This window comes from Symphodus melops (assembly GCF_947650265.1).
Source record: "Symphodus melops genome assembly, chromosome: 11".
Lineage (NCBI taxonomy): Eukaryota > Metazoa > Chordata > Actinopteri > Labriformes > Labridae > Symphodus > Symphodus melops.
In genome coordinates, this window is record NC_136701.1 from 10,404,203 (window position 1) to 10,431,185 (window position 26,983).

At 40.3% G+C, this 26,983-nt stretch overlaps 2 protein-coding genes across 4 annotated transcripts; both read left to right on the plus strand.

Moving 5' to 3' along the window:
- The first annotated feature begins 3,402 nt into the window (after positions 1–3,402).
- aifm1 (apoptosis inducing factor mitochondrion associated 1) lies at positions 3,403–16,523 on the plus strand. Of its 3 annotated transcripts, none has more exons than XM_079355736.1 (21): positions 3,403–3,640; positions 5,026–5,156; positions 5,699–5,819; positions 6,000–6,023; positions 6,507–6,650; positions 8,781–8,855; positions 9,045–9,125; positions 9,242–9,319; positions 9,730–9,851; positions 9,962–10,092; positions 10,934–11,024; positions 11,164–11,248; positions 11,340–11,416; positions 11,894–12,002; positions 12,105–12,212; positions 12,331–12,419; positions 12,506–12,646; positions 13,103–13,245; positions 15,509–15,633; positions 15,740–15,930; positions 16,047–16,523. In XM_079355736.1, the coding sequence occupies exons 1-21, from the start codon at positions 3,553–3,555 to the stop codon at positions 16,116–16,118; spliced, it is 2,226 nt and encodes a 741-aa protein (XP_079211862.1). In that variant the 5' UTR covers positions 3,403–3,552; the 3' UTR covers positions 16,119–16,523. The 3 variants fall into 3 exon arrangements, with proteins under 3 accessions (XP_079211862.1, XP_079211863.1, XP_079211864.1); XM_079355737.1 differs by having other exon boundaries at positions 5,699–5,795; XM_079355738.1 differs by lacking the exons at positions 8,781–8,855; positions 9,045–9,125; positions 9,242–9,319 and having other exon boundaries at positions 6,507–6,647.
- A 1,349-nt stretch (positions 16,524–17,872) lies between these two features.
- Positions 17,873–26,983, plus strand: glra4b (glycine receptor, alpha 4b). The gene is made up of 10 exons (XM_079356087.1): positions 17,873–18,135; positions 18,717–18,844; positions 19,597–19,664; positions 21,792–22,015; positions 23,238–23,320; positions 23,417–23,554; positions 23,656–23,870; positions 25,268–25,426; positions 25,997–26,086; positions 26,204–26,983. Exons 1-10 carry the CDS (start codon positions 18,077–18,079, stop codon positions 26,462–26,464), a joined length of 1,425 nt encoding a protein of 474 aa, XP_079212213.1. The 5' UTR covers positions 17,873–18,076; the 3' UTR covers positions 26,465–26,983.

The following is a 26,983-nucleotide window of genomic DNA, read 5'->3' on the forward strand; positions in this document are numbered from 1 at the left end:
AACACAAAGCCTAATTCATCAGGTGTAAGCCTAGTGTTCATAAAGCCTGATTCTTAATCTGACGCTGGAGAGGTTACAAAAGCAAACCTTCATAGGTTAGTCTCTTTGGAGAATGTTTACGGTTCCATGCTGCAAATAGTTTCATGCATTCCATGATCTTTTCACATTTAGACCATTATGTAACATCTAAGTCACAAGCAGCTCCTACAACAATCAGGCCTCTTAAGAAAATATATAACCATGCAATCAAAATTTTGCAAAGGCAGCTGAAAAGATCCCAGCAGTGTTGTATTCACTGAAAGTGCTGTTATTACATGCCACATTAAAAGGAGTAGGAATGAACAAAGACTAAAAGTGATTAAATGAATCCAGGAAGGGATACGTTCAAAGGCTAAGGCAGGGTGGAGAGGTTAAGAGCGATACATTTCATAAAAGGGAGGGATCATTTCATTTCCAACTTTCTCAAACTTAACAGTGACAAAACTGAGATTCTTCTCATTCGTTCAAAATCCACTCTCACAAAAACAAATAGCTTAAGTATCAACAACTCTTCTGTCTCCTCCTCCCCTCAGGTCAAGAGTCTGGGTGTCATCCTCGACGGCACTCTGTCATTCCAAACACACATCAACAACATCACTCGGTCCGCATACGTCCATCTTCGAAACATCGACCGCCTCCGTCCCTCCCAGCACCTCCATCCTGGTCCACTCTCTGGTCACCTCCCGTCTGGATTACTGTAACTCCCTTCTCTCTGGTCTCCCCCAAAAGTCCCTTCATAAACTCCAACTGGTACAGAACGCTGCAGCCCGGATCATCACCAGAACACCTTTCACCCACCACATCACACCTGTTCTCCAGCAGCTCCACTGGCTCCCAATCACACACCGCATTACATACAGAACTCTCCTCCTAACCTTCAAGGCCCTCCATCACCTCGCCCCTCCGTACCTCACTGAACTCCTCCACATAAACGCACCCAGCCGGACCCTCAGATCATCTTCCTCCCTCAGCCTCCTCATCCCTCCTGCCCGCATGACCACCATGGGGTCCAGAGCCTTCAGCCGCTCAGCCCCTCCCCCCTCCCCCCCCCACCTGACATCCGTAACATCGACTCTCTAACAATCTTTAAATCACGTCTCAAAACCCACCTGTTCAAACAAGCCTACTCACTCTGATTTCCACCCAATCCACTCCTGTTTTTATTGTTCTGTAAATCTTTCATTCTCTCCTTTTTTTAAAAACTTTTTATGTTTATGTTTTATTGTCTTTTTAAAACCTTGCTTGTAAGGTGACCTTGGGTTTTTTGAAATGCGCCCTCAAGTAAAATGTAGTATTACTATTATTATTGTTATTAATATTATTTAAAGGGGGTCTATAAAAGTGAGTTTTAAGAAGTGACTGACTCTGCCTAACTTCTATCTACTCAACTAGGTCACTCCGAAGTCAAGAGGCACCTGTTTGCAAATGTTCAGTCTTCTTTAGATTTGAGTCCTTGGGGGTTAAAATAACACACATGTAACTCGGGACAAGACCAAGACGAGCTTTAAAAGTCAGTAAAATCTTAAAATCAAGTCAACTTTCTGTTGAGTTTGACGCACACATCATTGATCATTTAGAAAAAGGCATTAAAAATTGTTTAGGTACAAACAATGTGACATGAGCATTGGTTTCTTCTATTTATAATGTCTTGTGTCCTGCATGTCTTGTATACTGCTACTGGATGCCTTGATTTCCCTCGGGATCAATAACTCTATCTATCTATCTATCTATCTATCTATCTATCTATCTATCTATCTATCTATCTATCTGTCTATCTATCTATCTGTCTATCTTTCTATCTGTCCGTCCATCCATCCATCTATCTATTTGTTACTATAACAAAATGTAAGCTCCTATCAAGGTTTCATAGCAGGGTATAACAGACTTAATAAAACAGATGCCTCTGTACGACCTTCAAAATCAAACAACAACATTAGTGAGAAAACTGACTGTATCTAAGTATTTAAATACCTGTTACTCTCTCTAACTCTGCCTCCGGCTCAATGTAAAAAAAAAAAAAAAAAAAAGCATAAACAACATTTGGCAAACACTGTTGACATTTTCCACAACAAAGATTTGCAGTGGAGATACATTTACCTTACTTACACATGTACAAGACAACCTCAGGAAATAAGAAGTAGGCTATCACTTTGTCAACAGGAGCCGCAAAGAACAACACAATTATAGTTTCTCCCAGTAGCTTTAAACAAGATGAGAAGTATTCGTTATGGAAGTAAATGTAGACTATCAATAATATTTGTGGAAATACAGTAAAAGTGAGAGAGTAAAGCTACAATTTAATGTATAAAATGCAGATGCAGATATTTCTATTTCTATACATTCCAATAGAAACGTGGCGTGTAAAGCTTGCTGAAAAACCTGGCAAGAACCTTTGCAATCTCACCAGCACCACTATAAATAGGAAGTATATAAATCCTCATTGTGTAACTGAAAACGACTTCCTATCATGAATAATCAACCACACTTATTATATTCGAAAGAAAGCCGCATATAATAACACGCCAATTTGTTGATCTATTTCAGAATCAAACAGAAGGAACTTTAGAATAAAAGTATTCGTCGGGTCATTTAAGCCCCTCATTAAAAAGCAGGTCTTACATATTTTGACATTATCTTGATCCACCACCAGAGGGCGACATTAAACGCTGTTACAGGTGATATCCATCAATCACCAGGCTTATTTCATAATAAGTAAAAATTGAAAAGATCAATTTTTACTTCAATACCAATAGAAATATGATAGTAACCCAAGCACAATCTTTTGTGACATGAAATATGTGTTAAATCCTAATTATTGTCGACTATCAATTTGACATTAAAGCTTATTTAAACGCACAAAAAATCGTATTATTATGCACTACTTATCTGTTAGCTGCCCTCCACATCTGTATTTATCTCTATTAATACTGGTTGGAAAACGTGTTACTTATCATGCTAAGTAAACTCATGAGGGCAGTAGTCCACTTCAGCGGCATTGAATCTGGAAAACTGAAGAGTAAGAAGTGGGTTTACGGCAGCTACCAAAGAGTCTATAAGAAAAGAGTGACCAACTGCTGCCACTTGACGTAACACCTTTTAACGTAAAAGAAACCACACGTAAACTAAGAAAGCTTAAAACAAGAATTATAGCTACATAAGTCCCGCAGCTGTTGATGTTATTTTTTACAAAAAAGAACCATGTATTGTCACTTCAGAGTTAGTGAAACGTACCTTAACACTGACATAGTCGCCGACGGCATTTTTTCCCCCCAATGGCGTTATCCTAGTTTGACTCCAGGTGGCGTCTCATCTTCCACGTTCAGAGAGTCTTTATCATTACCCACAATCCCTCTGAAACTTATGACCTGTCTCTGGCCTTGGCGTGTAGCGTGGAGCTGCTAGTTGGCGGTGTGTGTTGCTGGCAGCGGGACTTGTTTAGTGCAAACTAGCGGGAGTTCACGTCCGACGAGTCGGCCAGTTAGCTGGGAACCGTTAGAGCGGAGCGGATTCACAATGCTGAAATGTAGAACAGTGTGGAGAAAGCTTGCCCCTCTCGCGAGAGCTTCATCAACTGTGTGTCGGCAGAATGTGAGAAGAACAGGTCAGTAACTAGTGACAGTAACCTGCTGTCTCCTTGTTAGCTCCATTCAATTCAAACATGTATGTGCTGGAAGCATGGCATTGCACAACGCTGACTGTATGTTGAATCAGACAAGCCAAGTGCTGGTCGCTATGCTGACCTTCGCTTTAGACAGCTAACTGAGAGAGCTAACATGCAGAAGTTATTGACAGCACTGTAACCAGCCCACTTAAACCACTGTGCACTCTCCTGACTGACACTCAGTGTGAAGTCCTTTACAGACGTCTGAATGACAAACTAACTCCTGTTTCTGTGCATAGTTTTAACATGCATTATAGTAACAGGGGTACCTGTCAAAATTAACTGTCCTGCTGTCATGGACCCATATTGACTTTAATCATTTGGGGCTTTTAACCCCTCAGTGACAGTGTAAGGATATGCACAACATGTCTGTAAGTAAAAGCTGTGAGTGATGAAGGAAGGAAGGAGGCAAGAGGAAGTCAGTAAAAGAAAGTAGTCTGTAGTAAAAAGTAGTCTGTAGAAGGGTTGATCGTGATGAGGTTTAAGCCTTTTAACCCATCTTGGTTTACTGGTGTTTTCTTTAGTGAACCTAATGTCATTCCAGCACCAGATAGTCAAAGCTCATGCTGAGATATTGTGATGTGCTGTGATTATTACCTTGCATATGAGCGTGGTTTTCTTAATCGCACTGCTTTCATTATTGTTGATCTGCTTCCACAGGCCTATTTTGCAGATGTACAATTCAGCAGCATGTTTACTAAAAGTTGAACCTCAAACAGTTTGATCTGTAAAGTCACTAAGTTCTGTGTGTCTGTATTTCACAGGTTAACCAAGCTGCCATCTGTGCTCATTTTAGACAGTACAGTTACTCATACAGTGTTTAGCTTGTTATTCTCACTATACAGGCCGTGTGATGGACGTATATATCTTAAATATGTCACCTTCAGACAACGTTTCACAAGCTTAAGGCTAATACAAAGATGATGAGTGTGTTGTTTTGTGCGTGTGACACCCCACCTCGTTGTTACCTCCGACCTGTAGCAGAGTGAGATCTTATTTGGGGGCCCAGTGAATAAATATTGTATTCGATGTTTTGGCAACAGACTGCTGCTACCAGATAGGCTTTATAAACACAAACATAAAGATAGGAGAGCATCTCCTGCCCTGTTGTTGTTGAATGCTCTGAAACAATATGTTGCTAAAGAAAAACATGAGACACCTAACTTTCACTAAGCAGTGAAAGCATTATTAAAAGAAGCTGTTTAGTATCTGAATGTGCCGCAGCTGTGGCACCTCTGGATTAGGTTTGAGCCTGTCCCAGTATTTGGACTGTGGTGATGCAGTTCTTTGTCTGAAGACTTTGTGATTTGTGTAATTCTTTTCAGGATTAACCCATGGCCGACTACCAGCACAAGTACCTGCGGCTCATATGTCCACTGGGCCGACAGGGGGAGGCCGGGAAAACCAGCTGTACATCTTTCTGGTTGGAGCAGCCTGCCTTGGAGGTGGAGTTTATGTGAGTTGGCTTCATACCTCAATAAATGCCAGACATGCACTGAACATAGCATAACATAACATCAGCTAAACACAGTTTTGCTGATTAACTTTTTTCTTTCTTTCTTTTTCTTTTTCTTTTTCAAACATTGAAAACAATAATTGCACACTTAACATTACTTTAACTGCATCTTTCCTGCAATTATAAATGTTCTGATTCCCTTTGTTTTTATAATGGTTTATAATTATCTGGTTATTTTGTTTTTCATTTCACGTTTAATCAGTCATAGTAACACTGACGCATTCTCAACAACACCAAGGAGTACAGACGCCAATTGAGTAAAAAAAATATTCCATATCAAATCAATATAAGTAACACACATCAGTGGATATAGACACGGCAAACATGGTTTTACATCTTAACACCTTTTTTCCCTCATTCTGTTTAATACGATATTTTTGAAGATTTTTTTAAAAACTTAAATAATGTTTTACAAGCTCTCAGTTCTTCAGCTGTCCCATAGATTAACCCCCCTTTGTTGTGATACCTTTTTGTTTTGACAGGCATACCGAACTGTAAAGGGGGACCAAAAACGATATCAGGAACGTATTGATGAGATTTCATCCAGAAAACAGAAGTTCAGCGAGTCGGAGCCTCCCGGTGAGCCAGTGTTGGCAGCTGAATGTAATGACCATAAAAGTCCAGCCATTTATTTCACTCTGCATGCACACTCAAAGGTTTCTTTGTTTTATTTAAAGCTTTTCATTGAAATGCTTTGTAAGGCTAAAGATCATTTGTGGGAAAAACTTTTGGACCTTTTCAGAATGTAGCTGTGCTGATTGTTTGTTGTTGTTTTCCTTTCAGCTGTGGAAGCCACCGAGACAGAGGGTGAGTCATTTATCTCTCTCGATTTTTATCTTAACATTTAGATCAAACTCCATTTCTTTTAATGGCTTCATAGATAGTAAGACTTACAGCAAAGAGAGAGCTTGTGTGTACTCCAGAAACATCCCAAGGAAACAGGCCTCATGTTTTGTTTGCTGTGTGGCTTTTTATTAAAATATTTTTTCTTTAAATTAAAGAGTAATAAAAATGCTTTTTTTTGTTTGGAATTTGCTGACTTGGAAGTGCGTGGTTCAGCTTACTGCTTGTTGCCATGTTAACAGCTGTTTAAGACTGCAGAACAAACTGTGTATTTAACACAATACATTTTTTTGACAGATAAATCTAAATGTCATGTAACACACCCAGACAAATTGCTCGTATGTGTAAACGTACTTGGCAATTAACGTGATTGTGATGTAACAAACAGAAAATTCCATGCTTACCGTTTGATGACCTTTTCATTTCTCTCTGTTGCCCCTGATCCAGAACCGCAGAAAGAACCTGTCCCTGCACCGGAACCCGAGGCTGAGCCTTCACCAGAACCACTAGCAGAACCCTTGCCAGAGGAGCCGAGCGCCCCTGTCCCTGACGCTGAAGTAGAAGCCACCAGTGAAACAACTCCACCAGGTTGTTTGTTTCCTTTTTTATTATATGTACATGCATGCATAACCTCGACGTACACATGTTGAAACATTAAAGGTCACATATTATGCACATTACCATGTTTTTGCATCACAAAGGGCAGTAACTCCTCCCCCAGGTGGGCTAAAAATTTGTGCGAGAAAGCCTGAGTGACATCCCCTTCCAGAGAGGGGCGGGGTCAGACAGCCCATTTACATTTAAAGCTACAGACACAGAAACGGGTTGTTCTGAGCAGGGCTGAATAGAGGAGTTAATTGACATTATAAAAGACATGATCAGAGTGGATTTAAAACAAGAAACTTCACAGACGTGTTTTGGGGAGCTCTGAGACTTAATCAAAGTGGTTGAAAAGGAGGATAATATGTGACCTTTAAGTAATAGAAAAAAGATGACTACATTCTGAACCTTGCGCATGATGAAACCTTCACTAATATACTTTGTACTCACTGTATGTGAAATCAAACCTGGGAGACGAAAATGATGAAGACTGGTAACGTTGGGTCACTGTAAGAAAAGTCTCTAAAACACATCGGTACTTGAAGGCTCATTATATTTCCATTACCAAAAAATGTATCATGATAACAACATGTTGACAGTGATATCAAAACATATTTTGCCTTTGTTAGTGATTGATAACAGAATTTAGAATAGTTTATTGGACTGACAACTTCAGCTCCCTGTTAAGAGGAAAGGACGACTTCATGACATTTTGTCATGTTTGTTTTTAAAGATGAAAGTGTCTTACCATAGCTCCACTCATTTACAACCTGTGTTGGTCTAATCATCCTGTGTGTGTGTGCATGCGTGTGTACACAGAGTATTAAACAATTAACTGCATTTTTTGTTGCATGACTACCGTAAATTCCGGACTATTGAGCGCACCTGTATATAAGCCGCACCGGCAAAAAATAAGTAAATAAATGTATTTGTACATATATAAGCCGCACTTGATTATAAGCCGCAGGTGTCCACGCTATAACAAGAGCTATTTACACAGAAAGACGTGACACAAAAACGTTGTTTTAACTTTTTATTAAATACGTAGGCTACCGGCTACATCCGCAAATACGAAGCCTACTGGAAATCCTTTATCGAACAGTGTCTGTAACACGGCTGATGAAAAAGATTACCGTAATACATTTCACAAGAAAAAGTCCATCCATTCACTGCCTCAGAATGACTTCATTACTCACTTCCTCAGTCTCTTTTTCGATGTCGCTGTCAGTTTCAACTTTACGTGCAGCAGCTCTAGTTCCTTCTTTGACAGCCAGGTCAATCGCCTTTAACTTGAAAGCTGCATCATACGCATTTCTCCGTGTGTTAAGATCTGATATTAAGATCCGATGTGACGAGGTCAAATGTTTTTGCGGCAGAAGCTCATTGTCCCCCAAGAAAAATCCATAAATAAGCCGCATCGTTTAAAAGCCGCAGTGTTCAAAACGTGACAAAAAAGTAGCGGCTTATAGTCCGGAATTTACGGTATATTTTTTTATTCTTCACCTTCTTGTGTTCAGTGATATGTACGTCATGGTTCATGGTTTTCTGTTTCAGTTTGCTCCGGTATAATTTGCTCCATTTCCTCTAATTAACCCCCTTATAGTTTTTCTACCATTTCTCTCCTCCATGCTGAAATATTTGTGAAAATATTTCTGTTGTTGTGAGACACTGTCATTTCAGTTTGATGCTGTTGGGATTTGTTGTCACGTTCTCTGCCTGAGTCCGTTCTGTGAATATGTCATACTTTGTGAAACGTGGTCTTGGAGTACAATCAAAAGAGCTTTTTGATTAACGTCTAAGCGTAATGTTGGAACTGAAAGCTGCCCGTCTGAATATTTTTTTTTAAATGGACACATTTTTTCCTGCATCTAAGGCTGAATTTAAACAGGTCGCCACGCAACTACATGACTAAACTTGCTTTTAAACACATGATACACGTGCATTTACTGTTATGTTTTGTTTGACAGTTTCTCCAAAGTGAACTGCAAACAGGGCAGCTTCTAGTTACTGATGTGTACATACTCTGCAGAGTGTCCTCAGGGTAAAGCCGGAGGATCCTGAACGTCTTGCCCTTCAGTAATCTTGTTAAGAGTTGTAATCTAACGTGTGCTGTGAATGCAGTAGCAGAAGAGCCAGTGGTAGAAGCCCCCCCAGAAGAGGCAGCAGAAGCACCTGCTGCGCCTGTAGTTGAGGAGGGTAAGAAGAAAAGACTGTTCAGAGTCATTTACTCATTTACTTGGAAGAATTGATTTCTTTTTTTCTTCTCATAATTCAGGTGCTTTAAGCACTCCTGTATTTTTTTTTCACCTGACCTGAGAATATGGAGTACGTAAAGATGGTTAATAACAACAAAGGTTACCATGTAATCTTTTACTATACCATTAGAACCCTTGCCCCCATCTGAGCCGTCCCCAGCCGAACTAACAGAGTCGCCACCGCCGCCCCCTGAACCTCTCGTGGAGAGTGGTAAGAGCTCAGTCAGCCCTGTGCATGGAGATGCGTCCTGTGATGGTGGTGTACATTGTCCACATCGTCGGCTTTATTTTGTCTTTGACTGCTTCATGCTTCGGTTATACTAACAGACCCTCCAGCAGAAGCAGCAGCAGAGAGCCCGGCAGCAGAGCCGCCTGAGCCTCAGCCTGAACTGGTTGCAGAGAGTGGTAAGACCAAAGTCCAGCCTCGGTTGGAGTGGGGAAAGCGGGCAGACACAACACTGATACTTCCTCCCATTTTGATAACGTTACCGTTAATTCCATGCACCTCTCTTTCCTATTTATATTTTTAACCTGTTTTCCTCATTGCAGCTTTTCTCCCTGCCTGTTCCTGATTTCTTTCCACATTGTTTGGGTTCTTGTTACGATAAAGGCTAATCTCACTCACATGAACATTTTTATTTCTTTTCCCCGTTTACTCCTTTCAGGTGTTTTAGTGAGAGTCATGGTGACTGACGAGCAGTGAACCACATGTACTGATTGTCGTCTCTCTCTTTTGCTTTTTGCCTTTCTTCCCTTCGCTCTCTCTCTGCACCTCATCTCTTTCTCCTGCTCGCTGTTGCTCTCACAAACTCTAGTGGGAGAGTCCGCCCCTGTGTCTCTCAAGGTCCCCTCGCACACCCCCTACCTCCTTATCGGTGGAGGTACTGCCTCTTTTGCTGCTGCCCGCTCCATTCGAGCCAGAGACCCAGGAGCCAAGGTCAGTTTGGTGTCTGTATCTAACGTCATAGCTGTCTTATAAGTTTGAATGTTTCCTCGTGTGCTGTATCTGCTTAGTGAATCTTTGTCTTTTTCCCCCCCCTTCTCCAGGTACTGATTGTGACTGATGAGCCAGACCTTCCCTACATGAGACCGCCTCTTTCTAAAGAGCTTTGGTTCTCTGATGACCCCAGTGTGACAGAAACGCTGCGATTCAAACAGTGGAATGGAAAGGAAAGGAGGTCTGTTTTTATGCTCACGTTTCCTGTGTTGTGCTTTCGTTGCATTTGCCTGCATTTCTTTGTTTGTAGTCTCTATTCACAGATACTGTATGTACTGTAAATGGAGTGTGTAAGTCTGTCGTAACAATGTTGGGTGTCGGACGTGTTCCTGTTTCCTTTTGTAGTCCGAGTAGTATCATCCTGTAGTCCTTCAATGGGACTTGGCTATACAGAGTAAACAGTCAATGTGAAAAGCATAACTCCAGAATGAAATCCCAAAGCCATTAACGTTCCTCTGATGGAACAATATGCTTTCATGAATCCACATAAACAGAAATCTACACGCAAGTGCTGCTAATAATCCAGTTTTAGACGTCATCTCTTAACTCCATTCACACTTCTTTTTAGAAGGCAGTCTTAGCAGGAAGTACTTTATCGCTAACATGTAGCAACATGGGAAGTCCTGAAATGTTTGCTGTCAAGCCCAGAAGTTGAACCATTGTTGGACCATCTCTCTGCTTGATTAGTGACTGTTGCATCAGTCAGACTGTGTTGTCCTTTGACATCACTTTGCTTTCATCAGAAAATTCCAATTTATTATTCTTACTGCACCTCTTTGCCTTTTAGATTTACCACTCTCGTCCGGTTCATTACCGGTCCTTACTCAACTATTGAGCTCCCTTTTATTTTGGAATGGATAAAAAAAACGGAATGATAAAAAAGCGTTCACTGTTTTCTTTACAGCAAACGATTTCCCCGTTAAACCATTGAAAGATCTAGCAACAACTGAAACGAACATATGTGCGAACATTATGAAACAATCTAAAACATTTTCATCATTCTGTCTGCTTGGGATTTTCAGCATCTACTTCCAGCCGGCGTCATTTTATATAAATCCAGAAGAACTGGAAGGTGCAGAAAATGGTGGAGTGGCTGTTCTCACCGGCAGAAAGGTTTGTGTTGATCACATACACAACATGACTGTAGTTTACATGATTCATTGCAGAGTTGAGAATGTTGTTGGCAGATTTGAATAAACATTTGAACGATGTTGATTTTTAGACATCTAAGACAAGATTGAATCTATTTTAGGTGGTCCACATGGACGTGAGAGGAAACAAAGTGAAACTTGACAACGATACTGAGATTTCTTATGACAAGTGTTTGATCGCTACAGGTGAGGCAGCTTTAAGAGGCTTTTCACACAGAATAATCCTTAAACCTGGCCGGAGCCTATCAGAGTTTTTTTTTTCTTTTCTTCACGTCAGGTGGTGTACCAAGAAACCTGCAGGTCCTGGAGAGAGCAGGAGAAGAGGTGATGAAGAGGATCACTTTGTTCCGCAAGGTTAGTGTTTGGCCACAAGGGGGTGGAGAGCTTTATTTTAGCCTGGGAACACAGGCTGTTAGTGTCAGGCTTTAGAAGACGGTTGTGTTTTTTCTGATGGGATAAAAAAAAAAAAAGACACATGATGGAAATATTTAGAAAGCAATGTCAAAGATTAAAAAGGTGGAATTAAAAGGTTGAACGATCAGAAATAGTTCCAAAATGTCGATTGAATCACTTCTGAAAAGGTGCATTAGTGAAAGTAAATAGTGACACTTGTTTTTGTAAATGATGCCCATCTAAAATGTTTTAAGTGATAGACAGCAGGAAGCAGTGGCATACTTGAGTAACTCTAGGGGTTAAAGATTATTATAATTTCCACAGACAGGTTAAGGCATTATTAAAAAGGTCAATTTAACATGTTTTGGTTGACCTTATGAAACATCAGAACCATTCAATAAGGATATAATATGAGAGAAATGTTGTTTTTCTTCTCAGGTTGAGGACTTTAAATCTTTGGACAAGGTGTCCAGAAACATGAAGTCCATCACGATCATTGGAGGCGGCTTCTTGGGCAGCGAGCTGGCCTGTGCCCTCGGGAGGAGATGTAAGACTGCTCGACAAAATAAGAAAGAGACAGAGCACATGAACAAATACAGATTATTTAGAAGGATCAATCTGTTGCATTTTCTTTTTCTCTCTTTGTCAGCAAATGAGTCCGGCCTGGAGGTGATTCAGATGTACCCTGAGAAAGGCAACATGGGGAAAGTGTTGCCTGAGTATCTGAGCAACTGGACAACAGAAAAAGTCAAAAGAGGTTCACGTCCATTCAAGCAGTCAAGCATGTTTAGACTAGTTGCAAACCCTAACAAATGTGTTTTCCCCTCCTTGTTTCTCTACAAACAAAAACAATCTCTCTCTTGTTTTTTTTTTAGAGGGTGTGAAAATAATCTCAGAAGCTCTGGTGAAATCGGTGACCTGCAAAGATGACAAGGTGGAAATCCTGCTGAAAGACGGCCGGCTGGTAGGTTCCAGGCTTTTTTCCATGAGTTCAGTGTAATTGAAGAAATGACTTATTGGTTACTGATTATGTTGTGTTTCCATTGGCAGGTCAAAACAGACCACATAGTGGCAGCTGTTGGCCTGGAGCCCAATGTTGACCTTGCAAAGTCAGCAGGTCTAGAGGTGGACTCTGACTTTGGTGGCTTTCGGGTCAATGCCGAGCTGCAAGCTAGATCCAATATTTGGGTGGTAAGTTGACGTGCATAAGGTATTGATAGTGCTACAACAATCTATTAGATCCTGCAGATGATCCTTCAGGTACTGGAACAAGAAAGAACAACAGCTACAGCCTTGTTTGTCAAAGTGATTACTAGTTCAGTTGCCTTTTCTGCTTATGTTGAAGTATTTAACGGCAGCCTTTCAGAAGGCTAACTATCTGGGACTCATTTATTTTTTATTTGGTATACTTGGTAGGTCAAGGTTAGTCTATTATCTGGTTCATACTGTCAATGTATGCCTTCACCTTTAGCTCCTTCTCTTGTGTTATAGTGCCCTCTTCAGGCAAAGTCGAGTCATGATCCACAAACGATGTCTCTTGAAATGAGCAACATGCTTGTTGTACATGTTTGGTTTTCAATATTTGGTTGTACATAATTGGGAATCTACTTCATGCTGTGCCGGTTTAACCCTTCCACTCTGGTGCAGGCAGGAGATGCTGCGTGTTTCTACGACATCAGACTGGGCCGCCGACGAGTGGAGCATCACGATCACGCCGTCGTAAGCGGAAGACTCGCGGGGGAGAACATGACGGGGGCCAACAAACCCTACTGGCATCAGTCTATGTTCTGGTGAGTGTCTCAGCAATCACCATTTTCCCCTCTGGTGGTGCTGAATCAAAGTTTTAATGATTCATACATTCAAAGCGTTTTCTTTTTTTTTTTTGCAAATCAAAGCTGTGACTGCAAGCGATGAAATCAACTTGGAAGTGGAAATGAAGGAGAACACAAGCGTAAAAAGATCCTGCCGGAAATGTCGATAGAACGGCACTTCGTTCATGGAGTGCATCTTAAATTAGTGGGCACTGGGAAAGGAAGTCCCACTGTGCACATGACTCAGATTGAATCCCTTTAGAAAGCACATGAACTTCCACGATGGCTTTGATTTCTGGTGTCCCATTAAGTTGTGAAATATTTAAAATGCCCTTAGAGGACATTAGGTTGGCGTTCCCAGCAGAGGGCTGCTTTACTCGCTCCTACATTTTTTAAGCCCGTCATAAATGTACTAACATCACTAATACTATCACAGAGGGGCTGTTGTACATATTCAACGGGCTGCCAAAAATTAGGCCAGTGTGGAGTGTGACCCTTTTTTTTTTTTTCCAAAGATGCAATGCTGTTACTGGGGGCTTTCAGCAGCTGAGGTTATATGACACTTTGCTGACAAGATGAGTTCACTGGGGTCCCAAAAAAAGCAACTCAGTCAAACTATTATGACTTGCGCACCCTCAGATGTACGCCAGTGTTATGTGGCCGAAGCCACGCGTCTGTTGTGACGCCTCTCGGGTGTAACATATTAACCTCTTATCATTCAGCAGCAGCAGTCGGTCAAATCTCACATGAAGGTCGTCAAATCCACTGTTTGTTTTTACATGAGTCGCCCGAGCTCTGAAATAGTTTTCCCTTTTATAAACAGGGCCGCTTTCTTCTGAAGGGACTACACTAAGCCCAATAACTATAACGTGTATGACATTTTGAAAGTGAGGAAGATAACAACAGTGGCAAATGGATCACCTTGAGAGCGTTTTAATGAGCAAAAGAAAAAGCAGGGCCAATTAAAATCAGCATCTTGTCACCGTTAAGAGAACATTTTTAAGATGGTGTACTTATTTATAGTTATTAGTTGTTGTTTTTTTTTATCAGGACTTCCATTATTTGTTAGTGAAGCAGGGTCTTGTCTGAACTCACTTTAAAGGGATACTTCACCCATTTACATGAAGCTGTGTATCATTAGAAACATGGTAGTAGTGTTGAATGGTCGTGAATCCAGCCCTCATTTTGCCCTGAGACGAGAAAAATGTGTTTTTCTTTGCCTGGAATATGCAATATGACGCTTTTTGCATCCCATGAAGAAAACTTCCAGGCAAAATGAGGGTTGGATTCACGACCATTCAACACTACTACTGTTTCTAATGATACAAAGCTTCATGCAAAAGGGTGAAGTATCCCTTTAAGCTCTGTTTACACATGCTCTGCACTCGTGTACATTTCCAGATCTTTTTCTCAGGGTGAGGTGCACGTGCGGAATTTTTCTCTTTGACATCATCCAGACTTTTCCCTGCACTGTCCACTCGTAGAAGTCATGCTTCGAGTGGAGGTGAGCTGGTTTTTGAACCCAGCAGGAAACATTTCAAAGTATTCACTTGGTGGGTGATGATGTTTCTGTCACGCTGCCTGTGTAACATCAGAGGGGATCCGCAGTGTGTAGTAAGGCTTCTCCATATCATGAATCATCCACCATCCTGGAAAACAACAATCCTTACGTCAGTGGGATTGATTCTTCCATTCATCTTTTCTTTTAAAAAATTTGCAAACACTTTATTTAATTCAAATTTCTTTGCACAGTGTACGGCGGGAACACCCTGAGCTGCTGACTCAACGTTTCTTCGGTCATTATCATTGTAGTTGTTGTGTGTGGACCGTCCTTCTCACTGAAAAAGTGCCAACTGAAGAAGCACACGTCTGGATGGTTTCCTACTGGTGCAACAGTTCGTTTTCTCTGTGGGCAGAATGAGGCAGCTTTTAATCTGCCAACGTCTGGCTGAGATTTGTATTGAGGTCATCATCCAGCTTGAAATGTATTCGGACTCATCGGGGGGCGTTGTCACCCAAATTTACAACGAGTGTGCTCAGCCCTGCGTTTGATTATTGTTTGTGAAGTGTGTTCTACACAAACACAATGTTTAAGACCATCTCTTACACTAAAGTTAAAAATGTTGCTTCACTTTGCATTGGAGGATAAAATAGTGCAGACGTATCTAAATACATTTGATTTTAAAAATACAGATTTTCAGCTCATGGAGATTGGTTTAATATCTCCTGTTGTTTCTTCCAGGAGTGACCTGGGACCAGATGTGGGATATGAGGCGATTGGGATTGTTGACAGCAGCCTGCCAACAGTGGGAGTGTTTGCCAAAGCCACATCCAAGGACACGCCTCGAGCTGCCACAGAGCAGTCAGGTAGGAGCAGGCATGATCAAGTTTAAGTCTTTATTCCAAAAAATAAATAAATAAATGAATAATGCATTTTTTTTTCCGCTGACTCTACTGGTGAAATGTATCACAGGGACAGGGATCCGCTCTGAAAGTGAAACTGAAGACACAGCCGTCAGCCCGGTCGCTTCTTTAACACCTGCTCCGTCTGTGGAGCAGCACAAAGACGACTACGGGAAAGGAGTCATCTTCTACCTGAGAGACAAAGTGGTGGTGGGCATTATCCTGTGGAACGTGTTCAACAGAATGCCTATCGCAAGAAAGGTACACAGTCACACTTTTTTTTTTTTTTTTTTTTTTTTTTTTACTAAAACAATCTGTGTCCGAGGAAAGAATTCTGTTAAGACGTGCTTGTTAATTGTTTGTCTGTTGTGCTTTAGATAATCAAAGACGGAGAGGAACATGCAGATCTGAATGAAGTCGCCAAGCTTTTCAACATCCACGAGGATTGAGATGGTGACGGCTGATACTCGGTACACCTCATGTTAAGACTGAACTCTCGACAGCTGTTGCCATGCACTTGCAGACAAACCTAATCATACAAACAAAAGCGGAGAATTCATGTAAATTATGTTTTTGTCGCTGGAATATTTTCGTATTTGAAATTTGTATCTGCTACACCTGTTGTGTTGGTTTGTCTTTTTCACACATTTCATCCTCGCTCTACGGTCAAACAACTTCCTGCCTTTTTGTTGTTGTTGGGTTTTTTTTTTTTTTTAAATCATGGTCAAGATGTCTGCCTGCTTTTCTCCACCAGGCTCAAAAATGTCAGAGCATGGATTATTGTTGTTACCCTCTGTGTGATCAGAGCAACTTGTCGTGAGAGAAGCTGCAATAAAAGCTATTTTTAAATTGGATTGATCCCCTTCATTTTTTGCTCCTGGATAATGGTGCAGATAAGATCAGTTGACTTGCAGTGTGAGATGCGATGGTTGGTAATGTGTGTGTGGGTGAGATCATGTGTCCTGAGGCATTTGAATCAATATGTAATGCTTGATAAATTAACCCGGGTCACACATGTTGAAGCATTCATATTAGGCCTTTAATTCAGGACAGTTGATGTTAAAGGTGTTAAATGCACCCGTTTTTGGTTTAAACGGGAACATGCAGGGCTGGATTTAAAAAAAAAAAAAGCTCTGACATATAAATATTACAGTGTGTCAAAGTAGGATCTAATCAAGTCGAGTGAATGTACGCTTCAACAAAAACATTAAAATAAAGCTTGGCCTACTTATCTTGTCCGGAGGTGAAAATGTTCCATCATGCGGAAACATTGTGTGTTTTTTCTACTCTGGGCTTCTCGTTATTAGGACTGCACTCATGTTCTGTGTTCTCACACATTTCTTATCCCTTTTGACACTGTGCCCTCCCGAGCAAAGTGTGGAGCGGCCTTTCAAGTGTGAGGCAAACACGTGCCGCCATAACGTCCCGTCGCTTTCTTTGACATTAATTTTACATGAGTAAATGGCTGAACTGCCTCCCCCTCCTCTGTATGGAGGAATAAACATGAGCTTCCACATTTATATTTGATTTTGTCAGGCGATTTGAAGATGGAATAATTAGACCAGAAACTCTGGAAGGCTCTGCAGTGGATAAAAAAAACCTCTGGATGTGTGCTGATGCTCCTCGAGACATGTTACACTTGAATTAATTGAAACTGGGTGCCTTGTTTTTTGATGTGATTACATATGTTAGCTGTAAACAGTCCAGTCCTCATATAAAAGATTAGATCAATACTGAACACATTTACACCAGACGAGGGGATGATGATACCGGCTCATTTTAGTTTTCCTCCAACCTTGTGGAGGTTCTCCTTTTAGGAAAACAAACTAACATTTCAAAAAGAAAGCCGATAAAATTCAGTAATATTTTGTTCTTAATGTCTTTTGGCTGTGGAATTGGTTTAAAAATCACTGTCCACTATCTGTCATTGCTCACCAATGTTTGGCATCTTTAAACCTTAGCTTTCAATGAATTATTTGTTTTAAATCTTTAGCAATAACTGCCTGACAGTAAATTAAACGTATTCTAATTCTTAAATCTAAGTGCTAATTTGCTGCTGCCAAAGGCAGCTCTGTCACTCTCTCTACTTGGAAAATGTTCCTGTCTCTTTAAATATTCTTGCAGTAAATCCTTGAACATGCATATGGCCATAAAAAAGAGATAAAGCTTGAAGTCATCTACACAAACATGGGCAGAAAAAAAACTTGCTCAGGATTTTGAATTATACAGCAGCAGCTTCCTGGATTGTACACCTGCAGAGAGGGAGGGTGCTCAGCTGAGTCCAGAAGGCAGCGCCAAGCTGGAAGAGACAACAAGTTCCCTGCCTCCCTGCTTCTCAGCTTCTTTTTTTTCTTTATCAGTTTTTCCCCTCCATTGGATTTATATCCACTGTTTCGACTGACAAAGAATGCTGCTGCACATGTTTTATGTGCTGTTGGCTTCATCCGTTACTTTTCTGCCAGGCAGGTAAGGAAACATTTTTATTTGTTGGTTATGGACATCTCTGGTTATACATTTTAATATTTGTGCATGTTTGTTTGACAGTATTTTTACTATATTTCAAATAATGTCACACCCAAAGTGAACATCTATTTACTCTAATTAGATGCTTAAACTAGCTTCCTGTTTTGGGGGTTTTATGACAAGAAGGGTTGTGAAGCAAATGTTCTCCAGAAACATGAATGTAAGACTTTGGAAGCTATATTTAAAAAACAATAATAATAATTAAAAAAAAACACTATTATAATCATTAGAAAAAATTAAAGCATGAAAACTAAAACTTAACTGAACTCAAAAGTCGATAAATTATAATTATGAGCATACATTTATTGCTGTTAAGCAAACGGTTAGTAACATATTTATGGTAAAAAATGTATAAAGCTTTCTTCTGGCTAAATTAATGAATTGCACATAGTAGTTCTAGATGTTCTGAATGTCCGAACAGATTTTATAACTTAAATATATACCAAAAAAAAAACAAGTCCGTCAGTATAATTTAAAAAGAAAGAAAGAAAACATCCAGTTTTGTTTTTGCTGTCATCTGGCAGCTCTGTGCTCTGTAAGGAGATGAAGCTCCCCAGCCGAGCGGCCAAACCTCCCTCTCCATCTGATTTTCTGGACAAACTGATGGGACGCACATCTGGCTACGACGCTCGCATCAGACCAAACTTCAAAGGTAAATACACACACCGTGGCGTGCTGTGGGAGGACTACCTCTGTCAGGGCAGGTGTGAGAAAGTATCCATCTGTTTTTAGCACAACAACCTGGACAGTGAAGCAGCACAAATCACTCACAGATGCGTCAAAAGTAAAAGATGCTGCAGGCTGTAGTGTTTTTTTTTTATCATGTACTGTAACTGTTTTGAATCTGACCCACAGCCCGAAGTTGAGATGTTTTTTTACACAAGCTTTGTATGTGTCTCGGAAATGTGCAGTGTCCCTTCTATGTTAACCCTACAGGCTAACTTCAGTCTAATCTTGGTCTCTGGTTGTGAGTGAAGCCAGCGGATTCTCTCTGACACACTTCCCCCCTCGTTCTCTGGGGTCGCATTTCATATATATTTCATATTTGCTCTACATCCTCGTCAGTGCATGCTGTGGGTAAATCCCATCTGATAATCTAGAAATAAACTAATGTTACTGAAACAGAATCAATAAATTATGACCTCTCAGGAAATGAGTCACTGAAATATTTAGCGTCAGAGGTTGACAGATGGACTACACAAATGGGAACGTACTGGAAATGACAACACAATTTCATGCTGCTTATGTGGGACAAGTCATCTATCAGGGCATGGCATGGCACACTGTGGAGATGTTAGTTTGTGGAAACTCCCTGCCTCTTTGACTTCTTCATGCAGACTTTTCAATCTGTGGGATTTAAGACAGCAGTATATTGAAATCTGATGTGTGGTTTGCTTCTGTCAGGTCCTCCTGTTAACGTCACCTGTAACATCTTCATCAACAGCTTCGGCTCCATCACTGAAACAACTATGGTGAGATTTATATTTATAATCCTCAACATTCATGCTTCATTTAAAATACATAATATTCAAAATCTTTATATATACTGCACTCTGGGAACTGCTCCTTTTCATTACAGTACATGCTGGGTAATACAGTGTTAACCAAAGACTGTAAAAAAAAGAATTGATACAGTCGATAGTGTTAACTAAAAGACTACAATTTGACCTTATAGGATCATTTCCGCACCACATGAAACAACAAGTGGTGATTCTTTTTTATAATCATCTTAAAGGCATCTGAGCAGTAGAATCCAGTTTGACACTTTATTTCAGAGATAATTACACTTTACTGCATCTGTATTGACATCTGCATCACTGTCACTTGTCCTCTACAATTAGGTTTTAGATCGCTAGGCCTGTGGGCATTTGACACAGTTGTTGCTTATTACTGTACAGGGTGATAGTGGAAAGGGAATGTGAGGCTTTACAGCAAATGTGCTGAGTGTGTCTGTATTTTAAAATGTTACTTTTTGTTATAACTATTTAGTTGTCTGCACTGGTCACTTTGTTTGATATTGTTTTTTACATTAGTGCATGGCCTGTCACTACAGGCTTTAGCTACTCCATCACAGCACCCGAAGTATTGTCACAGAACTGAATATCAACAGTGATAGAAGAAGTTCTGTGCTCATATACTTTACTTCAGAAAATAATTGTTACCATTGTGGAAAAACCTTTTTCTGTTTAATATTTAATTAATATTATATTATTAATATTATAATTAATTTATATTTATTCCAAAAACTGATATCAACTCTAAATCAAAAACATCAACAGAAAACTCTCTGTTATAAGCTAAAATTAGTAATAGATAAGGAATTCAGAATAAAAATCACACCATATTTCAGAAAGGTTTTATACAGAATGACTTAGTATACCTTCATAGTAACAAGATCTTTCATTTTAGTTTCTAAATGCATGCTGCTATGTATGTATTTATCTAAAACAACTCTTAGTGGTGAAGCAGCAGTACATTGACATACTATCTGTACAAATCTGAAGTAAATTCACTTTCATGATGTTGAAACTTGAGAGAGAACCTTTAATGATGTGTTCTCACAATCAGAAACTAAAGCATGAACTGATAATGTGATGTAATGGAGTTGATATTACTTTTATGTGTTGTTATATAAAATATCTGCAACCTAAATTCTTTCTCTGCTCAAACAGTAACTGCTTACTGCTACCAATAAACTTAACATCACATCTATACGTTGTAATGTAAAAAATCATTCTGAAAACTCAAACTTATTAAATGCAGTTAAATACCAATTCAAATCCATCAGGACCGTTTCCCTCTGGCTGAGCAGACTTACAAACAAAGCGCATACAGAACTCTATAGTTCAGGGACGTAGGTCAGAAAGGCACATCACTTTGATATCAGGCTTGATTTACTGTCTGCTAGAGCAGCACCATCAGTCTCTGTTATTTTAGAAACAGATCTGGTCCATGCTATTTCAACAGATGCTTCTGACTTTTTGGTGTTATCCATTTGCAGTGTCTCTGGCTGTCCTCACGCTGTTTGCCACGAGTTTCATGATGCCTTAACATACTGTCATTAGTTTATGAATAATTAACGACTGTAAACACCATCTTGTAAATTCATTGCGTAATGTCAGCACTGATTTTGTCCACTCTCTGACAGATACCATTTATCCTTTATTCATGAGGCCTGTGCAGTGTTATAGGACATGGAGTTATGCAAGAGTTTGAAAGAGTCTTGTTTTATATAAAATACCTTTCGGGATAGCCATCAGATTTTAATTAATGATATTATAAGTGGAGTTTTCTGTTGTTCCGATTATGAGCATTCAGGTCTGTTAGGCAGCGTTGACAGGCACACTGCTTCTTACCTGCAGAGTGAAGCTGCAGCTGTACTCGAAACTCATCCATTTGTTGCCTGACTCATAAGGTTTATTAAAGTTAAATGGTCAGAGACATGAAGATTAGGCCAATTTTATTTATTTAGGCTTGAAAAACCCAGAATGTTCTGTCTACAATGGTATGACCAGCAGAAGTTCTGACTTCAGTTCAACAGTTATTTTCAGTCATTTATGAGTAGCTATTTTTCCACTTGACTATATTTTCTACCTTAGGACTACCGGCTCAATGTGTTTCTACGACAGCAGTGGAACGACCCTCGCCTGGCATATAAGGAATACCCTGATGACTCTTTGGACCTGGACCCCTCCATGTTGGACTCCATTTGGAAACCAGACCTGTTTTTTGCAAACGAGAAGGGAGCCAACTTTCATGAGGTCACAACAGATAACAAACTGCTCAGGATATTTCAGAACGGAAACGTCCTCTACAGCATCAGGTGACCTGATGATCATATCCTGAATCAAGCTCAATTATTCACCAGAATCTGACACACAATACAAACTCATTTATGCGTTTTTGCCAAGTTGCATGTTGAACATGAACCCTTACCTATGAGTATGTGATTCAGCATGTTTGTTTCACTTCAGTTCAGTTACCATTTTGTAGTCCTGTACCCACCTCCAAAAACTTTGTGTAAAACAATGACTGCAAGCTAAAAGAGAGAATCAGGTCAGTAATGGGCAGGCAGTGGATGAACTGTAGCGTGATGGTAAGAAGTCACCTCTGGAAAATATAACACAGCCATGTTTAAAGCTGTTTTAGCTACTCTGTTAACCACAAGGTAATCCTTACAAGTTAAGCCTAATTTTAGGGGATAAACCCTAAATGACCCACTAGATTACAACAACTTAACTTTTTACCCAAAACAACAGACTGCAAAAACATTAATGTCCTTATCTAGTTAATGACTAATCTCTTTATCCCCTCATGACACTGAACCAACCAGCTTTCTTCTCGCTGCAAAGTTGCTTATTTATGTGCCATGTTTCAACTCGTCCTTGTCGGAACAAAGAGAAAAGAGAAAGAGCAACTTTGTGTATTTTATATTAGAAAAGTCTTTGACAGCACTTTTTTGCCCGTGATCAAGAACACAATATGGAACAAAACATCTATGTTGTTGCACCAAGTACATCGGAAAAGAGATATTGCAACTCATTGTGGATGCAACAATAAAAACAAGGAAATAAATTGCAGCAACAGCACACAGTAAGTCAGTGAGAAACACTGGCAGGAGTGGAGGTAGTAGGGTCTAAGTGCAAATGTGTAAGACTGAAATAATAAAAGGCAAATAGTTAATAATTCAATACAGTGTTGGCACCTGCATCTTGTGAGGTATAGGGGTCATTTCCCCCTTTTTACCTACTGTTTTGCTGCAACATTTTTTACAACAGAATCTCCCGATGGCTGATTGTGTTGATAGCACCTGTCACCTATCCTAGCACATATACTAGAATAAAGAGAGAGATTCAAGGTTAAAGCTGCTTTTGATTCGTGCAAAAAGGGGTCTGAATAACAGGGGAGAAGTCAGCTGCTGTAGCTTAATGCTGTGGCTGTGCTGTTTTTTGTTTAATTCCTGAGTTGGATTATGAAGGTCTACCTTGTATGCATTTTTCACATGGTTCAGGTACCATTACAATGTTTGGTCTCTTTTTGTCCAGGCTGACACTCACCCTCTCCTGTCCCATGGATCTGAAAAACTTCCCCATGGACAGCCAGATGTGTACCATGCAGCTTGAGAGCTGTGAGTTCATCTTTCAAAGCAGGAATGAAATTATTACCAAATGATTTTGTTTTAATCTTATACTGCATTCCTTTTTTTCTGCATCTCTCTTACTAGTTGGCTACACCATGAATGATCTGATTTTCGAGTGGCTGGATGTAGGAGCGGTGCAGGTGGCCGATGATCTCACGCTCCCTCAGTTTGTACTGAAAGAGGAGCAAGGCCTCGGATACTGCACCAAACACTACAACACAGGTACACGGCATACAAACACATTCAGTCACATCTTGCATATAAACTGACAATCAACTTCTAATAAGACTGTCAGTGTGGACCTGTATCTCCTCCTGTGTTAGGTAAATTCACCTGCATCGAAGTCAACTTCTACCTGGAGCGTCAGATGGGCTACTACTTGATCCAGATGTACATACCCAGCCTACTCACCGTCATCCTGTCCTGGGTCTCCTTCTGGATCAACATGGATGCCGCTCCCGCAAGGGTGGGACTGGGAATCACTACAGTACTCACCATGACGACGCAGAGCTCTGGCTCCAGGGCCTCACTGCCAAAGGTGTGACATTAATTGCTTTTTTTTATTTCAATATGTTTGATTGCTACTTGTTGACTCAAATTTAAGACAGAGCTATCTGTTCAAAAACACTGTAAACATGGATTTTTAATAAGCGGTCCCATTTAAAGGTCACATATTATTCTTTTCAACCAGTTTGAATAAGTCTCAGAGCTCCCCAAAACATGTCTGTGAAGTTTTGTGTCATGGAGAGCTCTGAGCATGTATTTCATCATGCCCATAAACCCCTCTATTTGAGCCCTCTCAGAACAGGCTATTTTTGTGTCTGTAGCTTTAAATGTGTCTGACCACACTCCTTCCTGTGGAAGGGTTTGAGTGGTAAAAGCTTTCTCTCTGAATGCTGGATTATTGAAAGTGAGAAGGCAGCCTCAAAGGACAGAACAGACACCTAGCTGTTGGAGTGTCACCCACTTGGGGGAGGGGTTACTGCTCTTTGTGATGTCACGTAGGGAAAATTCCCGGACAGACACAAAACACAAACATGGTAAAAGTGTATTCAGCGTATATGTGACCTTTAAGACATTTTCACCATTAAAGTCTGGCTTGGGGGCTGTGTGGGCAGTGTAACTGCTTTAAAATGAGAGACGTGTTACTTTTGGATCACTGCTGCGTAGTAATTTTTTCCAGTTAGGTCTTTCATTGCTCTGCACATTGAAATTGAAAGGACAGTATAAACGCTAGAAATGTACCCATGTCTCTGTGCTAGAATTAAGGCAGTTAAAACAATGAAAAATAAACACATCCATGTAAATGTTTTTATTTTTATTATTTATTATTATTATTAAATTTAACTAAAGTACTAACTAACTAAGTATAGTTAAATTCGAAAGAAAAATACCGTAAGTCTCTGAATTTGCATAATGACCCTTTCTAGAGCATTTAATTACTTTGATTACTTAAAATACTTTCCATAACTAAACTACAAAAGAAAGTGAGGTTATCGAGGGGTAGAGCCAATGGTTCAGTTGAACTTTAAACATGTGATGGAAAGTGAATACATTTACTGTTTTTTGTGTGCTTTTTCACACTTCAAGCTGTAGGCTACTTTCCCCTCCATTACATTTATTTAGCTATGACAAAAGTACTTGGTTTATGGTTACTGCATCTACAAAATCCTTTGAAAGTTTTGGTGATGTGTGTGAATTTTGTTGTAATGTTTCTTTCTTGTTGTTTTTTTTTTTTTTTTTTCATTTTTCTTAATTTGAGCTTGTCATATCATTTCGGTTGAGAAAGTCTTCAACCACTATATCAAAGAAGAGGCACAAATAATCTGAATTGTTCTTGTCACAAAGTTGATCGTTCTTATCAATTTCATCACTTTCAGCACTACTGTTAACTTTAACTGAATGATTTCAATGATTCTGTCTTTGCTCTCTCAGGTATCCTATGTGAAAGCCATCGACATCTGGATGGCCGTGTGTCTCCTGTTCGTGTTTGCTGCACTGCTGGAGTATGCAGCCGTTAATTTTGTTTCCCGACAGCACAAGGAGTTCTTTCGACTGAGGAGGAAGCTGAAGGAGCAACAGCGGCAGAGAACTGTGAGTGCAACAACCCTCCCACACTCAGCCCCCTCGGGCGGCTGTCACCTGCTATTCTCTGCACGAGCTGCAGGACTCAGCTGCATGTTGCTCTCTCGCCGGGAAACACAGACAGTGTTGACCTGTAATTAATTTAAACCTTCACCTTATCCCACTGCAGGCTGAATGTTCTCAGCATAGTTCTGCCTCACTTTGCACCTCTTGAGGAGAAAAGGGAGTAGAGGAAATAGAACGAAAACCACTTTGAAATACAGTACATCTTAAATCAAGCAGTGTGACAACAGCTGCAGGATCCCGTCAGTCTTTGAAACATTTTTAAATGAACAACACAGAAAACATCTGCTTTAATCCTTTGTACTTAATTTGTTAGGATTATTCAATGCCATTGAAATTCCCTCTGATTTATTTCACATTAATGTCAGACTTGTATTCACTTTGTCAGGAACAGATGATGGCTGTTTGCGTACAGGATTTGAAGCACACCCGGGTTGTGTGGTTGATGCAAACTGTCTAATGAATGCAGTCTGTTTGATGATTACATTCAAGTTCTGGCTTTTCTCCCCCCGTCAGCAGGCGAGTGGTGACAGTAAGGCAAAAGGAAACAACATGTCAGGCAACATCGCTCCTCATGGGAACCAGCGGTGCAGCGTCTGTGCCAGGGTATGTTGTGCCTTGTTCGGTTAAACACCAGCCAATCACCTGCTCAGACATAAAAACAGACATCAGATAAGCTCTTGGAGCTGATGCTTATTCTGTGATGTGCCTTTTTTTTCCCAGGAGGAGGAGCTGGCACAGCAGGGTTTACTCTTCCAGAGTTATGGGCTAGCAAGTGCACCGGAAATGGATGCAACTCCAATTTTTGCAGACCTTCCTCCAGGTTTAGGTTTCTATGACATACGCAGGCGCTTTGTCGATCGGGCAAAAAGGATTGATACCATCTCTAGAGCTGTTTTCCCTATGAGCTTCCTCATGTTCAATGTCCTCTACTGGCTCACCTACAAAGTTCTACGACACGAGGACCTTCATGCTGCACTGTGACAACAAGAAGGCGGGGCATAAAGACACTGGAAACCTTTAGTTACCTCTCTTTACTGAAACAGGCTGATGGTCCTCAATCGAGACATAACGGATGATTTGTGGCTGCATGTCCAATGGCAAAGGGAATTCCCTTATCATGGAAATGTCCATCAGTTTCATTCATTTTTTTCATACTTCCAAAGACATGCACTTCTTTTCTGCACTGACGACAGGATGACAGTGATGACGTCACACCTCTGTCTACAGTATGTGTACAGTAGGCATCTTAAATATCTCAAATCAAATGTTTCCTGTGAACATTTCTGTTTGTGCAGTTACTGTAGCTTCACATGCATTTGAACTGCCTCACATTCTTTCCAGGCCTGAGTTTTTGGTTGTGCATAATCTTAATGTGTGCCCTGCTCAACAGTGCCATGGGAGTATGTTTTATAACACTAGAAGACAAAGATACAGTTTAAACTGTAAAAACTCTGCTTTGTTTTATATCTCAGCTACAGTGTGCTTGATTGATCTGGGAGA